At 36.7% G+C, this 9,958-nt stretch overlaps 1 protein-coding gene across 1 annotated transcript; it reads left to right on the top strand.

The window, feature by feature from the left end:
* Nucleotides 1-373: 373 nt before the first annotated feature.
* On the top strand, nt 374-7,751 carry rps19bp1 (ribosomal protein S19 binding protein 1). Its single transcript, XM_082190052.1, has 4 exons — nt 374-534; nt 5,784-5,951; nt 6,023-6,120; nt 7,471-7,751. The coding sequence occupies exons 1-4, from the start codon at nt 486-488 to the stop codon at nt 7,600-7,602; spliced, it is 447 nt and encodes a 148-aa protein (XP_082046178.1). The 5' UTR covers nt 374-485; the 3' UTR covers nt 7,603-7,751.
* Nucleotides 7,752-9,958: the final 2,207 nt, after the last annotated feature.

The raw sequence follows: 9,958 nt of genomic DNA, 5'->3' as shown, positions 1-9,958 counted from the left end.
AGATAGATAGATAGATAGATGGTCACACTAAATATCTTAAATATGAACAGAAACTTCCCAACAAAAATATTCTTCTAAGAACGTATTAATAACCTTCCCGCAATGAACATGTTATTTCTGAATGTTCTCGGACCGGAACGTTGGACAAACATCAAACTAAAATATTTCAGAAAATAAACGTTAGCCTACTTTTTTTTGTTCCTTTGTTTTTATGCAAACGTTTTGAGAACATTATTAAAGACCAGATTACTATATGAACGAAGGTTTGTTTATTACTTTGAGAGAACCTTGTCTGAACTGAACGTTAGTTTTGAGAGCGTTCTAGCTCTGCTTTAATCTACAGGCGGAACCTTGTTTCTGGAGCTCGTGTTTCCCGGTCGACTCAATGTTGTGGCGCACGCGATGAATTCACATGTTAGCTTGGAAAACACACAAAGCTTTATAGTACTTTATATTTATCTACATTTATTTTCAGCAGCTTGATCATGTCAGCATCCCTGATCCGAAGGGGACTTGAACTGTTCAGCGAGAAAGGTAATTTATCGCTGTTTGATCTTGACGGCTAATATTCCTTGGTGAAAAAAATGTATGCTAATGCTAAGTATACTTGCAGCCAGACTAATTCAGTATACTTCAAGTGTGTTAGTGATTGATTAGTTAACTTGAAGGGTGGTATTTTGGAACATCTAATTTTGTACTAAGTATATTTTAGTTGTAATTAAATTGTAGCAAAGCATAACTTTAAGTGTATTTAGTGTGCTAAATTGGAACAAGTATATGCCTGTGTAGGGACTAATTACATGCTTGATTAGTGATATTAAAGTTTACTTTATTTGTGTTACAAGTACATTACAAATTAATTGCGAGTGTAGCAATATACCATAAGTGTATTATATTTGAGTAAAAAGTATATGCAATACCTTTGGCTTATTCCAAATACTACAAATTGCACACTGTCTACAATAACACATCAGAATCAGAATCAGAAAGAGCTGTATTGCCAGGTCTGCTTGCACACACAAGGAATTGTTCCTAGTACTGAAGCCTCCAGTGCACATATACAAATACAACAAGAAACATAGTGATACAAATTCTAGAAATAGAAATATAAAAATATGAAAAAAGTATAAGGTCACAGTTGGGTTTAGTCAGAATAAACTTTTATAGATTATGAACATATTTACAGTATTTTGAATAGTATGAATAAATATCACCTGAGTTTAGAAGATATTGCACTAAACAATGGGAGTATTGCACTAACAGGCGTAAGCTTAACCGTTCAGAAGGGAAATGCCTGTGGGAAGAAACTGTTCCTGTGTCTAGATGTTCTAGTGGTCCGTGATCGGAGTCGCCGTCCTGACGGTAACAGTTCACACCGGTGGTGTCCAGGGCGAGGGGAGTCTGTGAGGGTTTCACCTGCAGTCATTAGTGCCGGTGCTGATGGTGAGAGTCCTGGGTGTGAGTTTCCCCAGACTCACTCACTCGGGACTTGTAGGTAATGTTCCTCAGGCCTGAAAACTGGTCTTTCAGCTTTTCAGAGTAGCTTCTTTTAGCAGCGCTGATCTCCTTTGTCAGTCTGTGTCTGCTCTGGTTGTACAAGATTTTCTCCCCACTTCTGTAAGCATCCTCTTTGGCATGACGAAGCTGTTTGAGTTTCCCAGTAAACCATGGTTTATCATAAAGTGAATGTTAAGAAAAGAATGTCCTGGTAGGAATGCATGTATCCTCAGAGAAACTGATGTATGATGACCGTATCTGTGAGCTCATCCAATAAACAGTCCAATCAGTGCAATCGAAGCCGGCCTGTAGATCCTCTGCTTCATTAGTACATCTTATACAGTCCTTATTACAGGTTTAGCTGATTAGTTTAGTTAGTTTCTGCCTGTAGGACTTTAGATTAGATTAGATTAGATTGTTTATTTAGCCACATGACAATGGCAGTGGAATTTGTTTTCGGTACAGTATGTTTACGCTCTACATCATCATACAAACAACAAATAGACAATACACTTCACAACATGTAACAATACAAGATATAGTGGGTAAATGACCATGCGTAGTGTATGAGACGACAAACTAAACTAAAGAGAGGAGTTCAGAGTCCTGATGGCTATGGGGAAAAAACTGTTTGTGAAGCGTTTGGTCTTGGTAGAGAGTGACCTGTAGCGTCCACTGTAAAGGACGGTATAAGATGAACCAGACCGTGATCGGAGAGCCCGTGGGACGGAGAGATACGCATGCTTTACTGTGGTGTAGCAGTGGTCCAGTATATTACTGTCTCTGGTGGGACATGTAACGTGCTGTCTGTATTTTGGCTGTTCACGGGAGAGATTTGCTTTGTTAAAATCCCCAAGAATGATTAAAAGAGAGTCTGGGTACCTCTGTTCTGTTTCAGCTCTCTGTTCAGCCATCTGTCGCTCACACTCGCGTCTGGAGGGATGCTCATGTTCACGAGACTGAAGTCAAAAGGTTTACAGTTTATGAAATGGGCCTCTACATTAGGAGAGCACACATCTGAACACCAACTTTCGTTAATGTAGAAACACAGTCCTCCACCTCTCGTTTTCCCCGTTAGCTCTGCGATGCGATCCGCTCGGGACAGCTGGAAGATGTAGAGCGCTGTCCGGGAGGCCACGCTGCACATGCACGATAATAAACATGCACGATAATAAACATGCACATTAATAAACATGCACGATAATAAACATGCACATTAATAAACATGCACGATAATAAACATGCACGATAATAAACATGCACATTAATAAACATGCACGATAATAAACATGCGCACTAATAAACATGCACACTAATAAACATGCACATTAATAAACATGCACATTAATAAACATGAACGATAATAAACATGCACATTAATAAACATGCGCATTAATAAACATGCACATTAATAAACATGCACATTAATAAACATGAACGATAATAAACATGCGCACTAATAAACATGCACATTAATAAACATGAACGATAATAAACATGCACATTAATAAACATGCGCATTAATAAACATGCGCATTAATAAACATGCGCATTAATAAACATGCACATTAATAAACATGCACGATAATAAACATGCACATTAATAAACATGCACATTAATAAACATGCACATTAATAAACATGCACGATAATAAACATGCGCACTAATAAACATGCACATTAATAAACATGCACATTAATAAACATGCACACTAATAAACATGCGCATTAATAAACATGCGCATTAATAAACATGCGCATTAATAAACATGCGCATTAATAAACATGCGCACTAATAAACATGCACATTAATAAACATGCGCACTAATAAACATGCACTAATAAACATGCACATTAATAAACATGCACATTAATAGTCAAGTCAAGTTTATTTGTATAGCGCTTTTCACAATACAGATTGTATCAAAGCAGCTTCACAGTATTAAATTTAAATAATACAACAAAGTTTGTTTCAAGAGGAATTTATTGATTGATAAAATTAAATTAAATATCCCCAAAATATCCCCAACTGAGCAAGCCAAAGGCAACAGTGGCAAGGAACCGAAAAACTCCATCAAGTGACCTAATGGTGTCCTAAAACTCCATCAGGTGACCTAATGGAGAAAAAAAACCTTGGGAGAACCCAGGCTCAGTCGGGGGCCAGTTCTCCTCTGGCATTTATGAGCTAGAGGCCGGATTAGTTTGAACTGTGGGATTATATGAATGCCTGGCTGAAGAGATGCGACTTTAATCTAGTTTTAAACTGGGAGAGCGAGTCTGAGCAACGAACAGTATCAGGAAGACTATTCCAGAGTTTTGGAGCCAAATGTGAAAATGCTCTCCCTCCTTTGGTGGTTCTGAATATCCTAGGTATGACCAAAAGCCTTGAATTTAGTGATCTTAAAGAGCGCGATGGATTATAGGGCGACAGAAGATCCGTTAAATAGACTGGAGCTAAGCCGTTTAGGGCTTTATAAGTCAGTAGCAATACCTTGTAATTAATACGGAACTTTATAGGTAACCAATGCAGTGATGATAAAATCTGTGTTATATGATCATATTTTCTTGATCTCGTAAGAACTCTAGCGGCGGCATTTTGGACTAACTGTAGCTTGTTTAATAAACATGCACATTAATAAACATGCGCACTAATAAACATGCGCACTAATAAACATGCACTAATAAACATGCGCATTAATAAACATGCACATTAATAAACATGCACATTAATAAACATGCACATTAATAAACATGTACGATAATAAACATGTACGATAATAAACATGCACATTAATAAACATGCACATTAATAAACATGCGCACTAATAAACATGCACTAATAAACATGCGCACTAATAAACATGCGCACTAATAAACATGCACTAATAAACATGCACGATAATAAACATGCACATTAATAAACATGCACATTAATAAACATGCACATTAATAAACATGCACATTAATAAACATGTACGATAATAAACATGTACGATAATAAACATGTACGATAATAAACATGCACATTAATAAACATGCACATTAATAAACATGCGCACTAATAAACATGCACTAATAAACATGCGCACTAATAAACATGCACTAATAAACATGCACATTAATAAACATGCACATTAATAAACATGCACATTAATAAACATGCACATTAATAAACATGCGCACTAATAAACATGCACATTAATAAACATGCGCACTAATAAACATGCACATTAATAAACATGCACATTAATAAACATGTACGATAATAAACATGCACATTAATAAACATGCACATTAATAAACATGCGCACTAATAAACATGCACTAATAAACATGCGCACTAATAAACATGCACTAATAAACATGCACTAATAAACATGCGCACTAATAAACATGCACTAATAAACATGCACATTAATAAACATGCACATTAATAAACATGTACGATAATAAACATGCACATTAATAAACATGCACATTAATAAACATGCGCACTAATAAACATGTACTAATAAACATGCGCACTAATAAACATGCACTAATAAACATGCACATTAATAAACATGCACGATAATAAACATGCGCACTAATAAACATGCGCATTAATAAACATGCACACTAATAAACAAATATTACTTAGCTGTACTTTGTACAATATACTATTGTATACTATAATGTATTTTGAAAGTATACTTTGTGCATTGATGCATTGTTACAATGATCATTTTCAGCAAACAGTCAAAAATATACTTAAAGGTATAGCAGAGGATGTTTTACTTCCTGGTGGGTAGTCTAAACTATTGGTCCTCCTAATTGTCAATCATTCTAGTGAATCAATCAAACTTTTCAAAAAGTGGAGAGGGCGGGTCTTATCTAAAATTTGGAAAGATCCTCCGCTATACCTTTAAGTGCAATTGAAGAGCAAATAAATACACTTTTAAAAAATAAACAGAATTTTCACTTCAAGTATTTTTTCTAAAATATATTTTTAGAATATATACTAAACTACTATTATTTAAAAGTGTGTTAAAAGTTGTATTGTGAAAATAGGTAAAAGCATGATGCTAATATACCTTTAATATATTTAAAGAGTAAAACATTTTTTTATTCTTTATATATATATATATGTATGTGTATATATGTTTTTTTTCCGTCTACGTTTGTTTTAATTGTTATAGGCCTACTTATAATACTATGTTGTGAAATGTTTAATGTGTATCTGCCATGTAATAGCCGGTGATGCTGATATGGCATTAAACTCAAATACTCCTCCTCCTCCTCTGTAGATGCAGTGAAGCAGAAGAAGAGCAGTTCTCGTAAGTCTGCGCTGATGAAGCGGATCAGCACCGATAAACAGGGCGTTCAGAAGCGGATCCGACAGATCCAGAGACCCGGAGGATCCTCGAGGAGAAACACAAACTCCGTCAAAGACAAACACATCCGATCCGCTCTGGGTAACTCTCACATCCTCAGACATGATCGTTCTGTTAGTTCGCCAGCTGACGAGTGTTTCTGCTTTCCTCAGACGAGTACAGAAAGAAGCAGAAGAAGAGTAAACTCGGGCTAAATCTGAAGTATTTCCTGTCCTCTGCTAATAAAACACAAAGCAGCCACGCAACCAAGGTCTGAATCTCTTCAGCTTTATCCGGTCAAACACAGGGCTTTCCACACTTCAGTTAACCCTGTGTATTCATGAACTGGCGTTTAACACTGGGCATCTGGGTTAACCTGCTCATTTGCATATTCGCGGTGTCCGTGTCACTGATTGGACAAGCGCACCACATGACCTGTATGAAGTCACACGAGCGTAGACACTTTTCACAGACTATGATCTCGCGTTTTAACGGTCATTAGCATCGTAAGATTTTTATATTTAAATTTTTTTTTTATGTACATTTATAACAATATACATTACAGTATTAGATTACTTCTAATAAACGTAAACTTCTTTTAGGTAGCTATTTTTACGTGTTTACGTGCAAATCACAATCTGGTAAAAAATCATAACTGGAAATGTATTAATTTTTTATTATTTTAATAAATATTTGTGGTCTCTTTCAAAAACACGTTCATGTTTTGACTGGAAAATTAAGGAATTTGGAGTTGCTTTTAGCAGTGAATTTTTATTTTATTTTTTTAAGTGACTTATTTTAACATACATAATAGAAACTATCTATTACTAGAATGATTTCCTTCTTTTTTTGAAGATGATTTGATACATCACAAAAAACTAGACTATAAATGCCTAGATAAGGAGAAGAAAGCTATTGTGTAAATTCTATAAATGGTCTAAAGCTGTTTTGACGGAGAGAATATCTCTCTCTCTTCTGACTGCCGTTATTAATCTCTCTCTATTTCCCTCGTTTTGAAAAGTTTTCCTTTTGCTATTTGAGCAAATGGGAACATGCTAATGCTAAGCATCAGACAACCAACCAATCACGTGCCTCATAGCAATTCTAAGCATCTAGTCGTAACCTTCTAAAGATCCGTTCAAACCAAGGACGATAACTATAACGAAGATTTAAAATCTAAATCTAAATATATAAATATAAAAGAATAGTCCACACCACAGAAATAATGATATTGACGGAATCAATTTCAAAGCAAATTTTTTTCCAGCTAATGAATATTAAAAACATTGACAGCCAATCAGAATCCATCGTCCTTTTAAAGAGACAGACGACAAATAATAATAATGCTTATAATAAACAGAACGATATCGTTCAGTGGTGTGGACGCTAATATAGTTATAGTTATCGTTCTTGGCCTAAACGCCTCACGAGTTTGGCATCACTAATACAGCGCTAATCCGGTTCTGATTTTATAATCCCGCTAGAACATTCCTCTACCCAGGGTAAAAAGCGGGGATCAGAACGACGATAACCCAGGGTTAAACGCAGTGTGAAAAGCCCTATCAATCAGTGCTGATATATTATGTATGTTAAATGATTTACAAATGTATGTTTTGTTTAGATTGTGGAGAATAAACCCAGTCGCCGCGCTTGTCATCAACCGGATCGACCCGCCAAACATCCGGCTGAGGAATCCGTCTTCACCGAGGAAGAGTTTCAGAAGTTCCAGAAGGAATATTTCTCAAACCTATAATGCCTGTGAGGACTTAATCCCGTGGGACAGTAATATTAATCCTGGGATCGTCCATCTGGAATGATCTCTGACCGAAGCGGGATCGGAGATATTATGTTTTTATTGAATAAAAATATTTTTTGAACGTCTCTAATAAATGTTTTCCACAACTTTTGGTTATGTAACCATGTTTCTTTTCATGCATCACCACTTAAGTTAATAATATACATTTTTTTGTCCATCACATAAAACTAAGTTTAAAGAAGCCCCCCAAAACGCTTTACATACGTTCTTTTCACTTTGTAGAAAAAAGACCAACAAAGGACAATCCATACCCTCTTGTTTCAAATGATTGACTTTCAGCGTGTGAACTCGCTTCATAATACAGTATGTGCTACACATATTGGGAGACTGGGAAACGTTATTAGTAGAAAAAGGTTGATTATACTTGATGGCTTGCTAGCTAGCTTATCACATCATTTCGCAATGCTCTGCCGTTTCACACTGTATTGTCAGTTGGCATACCTGATTTGGTTTTTTAACAAGCAGATAACAGGTATCCGTTTAAATTATGCAAATTTTTTATTGATTCTGTAGTATTATTCTGAGTATGCCAACCTACCACCACACGTGATGCATTACTCAATTTTGTTTGACAAAAAATGATATATTACACATAAATGAACAACTCCTGTGACCACCTGCATAGCTCCCGGTATTTATGATGCAGACTGCTTGTTGTACGCAGGTATTCCTCTTCTTGTGTCCTGACTGCAAGGTTTTGCCCCTGCTTCATCTTCAATGCCTGTTGCAGACCAAATCATGATGACACTGATATGAAACGCTGATGAAACAGAACTTTGTTATTGCTGACTTGGCAAAACGCTTTGAAATGTCTCATGGTCAAGTCAGCAAAACAGTGACATTTTGGGTAAATTAACATTTACTAAACACTATTGTATAATTGACTGCACAGAAATGGTCCTGAGGCTAAAAGTGTTCAAGAAGTGAATCGTACAGTCACTATTATGCAGTAATACTCTGAAGTATCTGGTAGCAACTTCTCCATCTGGATTAGTTATGTTCATTTCAGAGGCTTATAGCGACAAGTCATGCACAGATCTCAGGGTTTCTGGACTATTTTGAGTCCTGGGGCCTCATTTATAAACGTTGCGTATGCACAAAAGAAGGCGTACGCCGCTCTCTACGCAATAATTGGCATTTATAAAGAGCAAACTTGACAGGAAAATGTGCGGTCCTTCACGCAAACTCTGACCCAGGCGTACGCACACAAACGGGTGAAATGAGAAATGGCGACACCGTCGGCAGAAGGAAGAAACTCGTGAAAGTGTGTGCATCTGGCGCGTCAGTGTCCCCCTCCGCCTCAGTCTTGAGATTAGTACTTCATTTGGGTACTGTTAGTCTCTTTGCTGTGCTGGCAGTGAGACGGAGCTTTCTGGCATCATGCCACAATTGTGAGGCACTCTGGACCCTAGTTTCTTCCATTAGTGTAGTTGCTTGGGTGGGGGATAGTTTTATGTAGGACTTCGTACAACTTAGTGTTATGCTGTGGTCCGTGGGTGATTTATCTCTATCATGTTGACTTGAGCTGTTCTTGTTGCTGTCTACATCTGCTGAAGCATGAAGAAAACCATCTGTCTGCAGCTGAAAGACTGGTGCCATCGCATTGATATGTCTTACAAACTCAGCATGGTTCTTGAAAAGCTTCCTCATACTTGCATTCATTCATTATTCCTCATTCCTGCAGTCCTTCATTATTCCTCATTCCTGCAGTCCTTCATTATTCCTCATTCCTGCATTCCTTCATTATTCCTCATTCCTGCATTCCACTTCCTTTGCACATTAGTGCACGACATGCCTAATGACATGTGTTGCCTCTCCTAACTGCACTCTGCAGATTTATATCTTTATTAACTTGCCTCCCTGTAGCTTTTAGATGTAAAACACTAGTTAGAGCTCAGATCATGCTTCTACTACTTACTTAATACTAATTATAATACTACTAATAATATGATATTATAATAATCATCATCATCAGTCCCACTTTACATTATGTGTCTTCAACCACCATGTACGTACGTTACAATAATAATAATATATATATATATACTGTATATATATAGTGCACATATACACTCACCTAAAGGATTATTAGGAACACCATACTAATACTGTGTTTGACCCCCTTTCGCCTTCAGAACTGCCTTAATTCTACGTGGCATTGATTCAACAAGGTGCTGAAAGCATTCTTTAGAAATGTTGGCCCATATTGATAGGATAGCATCTTGCAGTTGATGGAGATTTGTGGGATGCACATCCAGGGCACGAAGCTCCCGTTCCACCACATCCCAAAGAT

The sequence above is a fragment of the Leuciscus leuciscus genome (genome assembly GCF_965113295.1).
Source record: "Leuciscus leuciscus genome assembly, chromosome: 14".
NCBI classification, from domain to species: domain Eukaryota; kingdom Metazoa; phylum Chordata; class Actinopteri; order Cypriniformes; family Leuciscidae; genus Leuciscus; species Leuciscus leuciscus.
This window is presented reverse-complemented; position numbering and strand designations above follow the sequence as displayed.

Bases quoted from the DNA above. Each gene is read 5' to 3' on its own strand.
- rps19bp1 (XM_082190052.1), top strand. From the start codon at position 486: ATGTCAGCATCCCTGATCCGAAGGGGACTTGAACTGTTCAGCGAGAAA. The intron at 535-5,783 runs GTAATTTATCGC...CCTCCTCTGTAG, and splicing joins TGAACTGTTCAGCGAGAAAG to ATGCAGTGAAGCAGAAGAAG. The intron at 6,121-7,470 runs GTCTGAATCTCT...TGTTTTGTTTAG, and splicing joins AAAGCAGCCACGCAACCAAG to ATTGTGGAGAATAAACCCAG.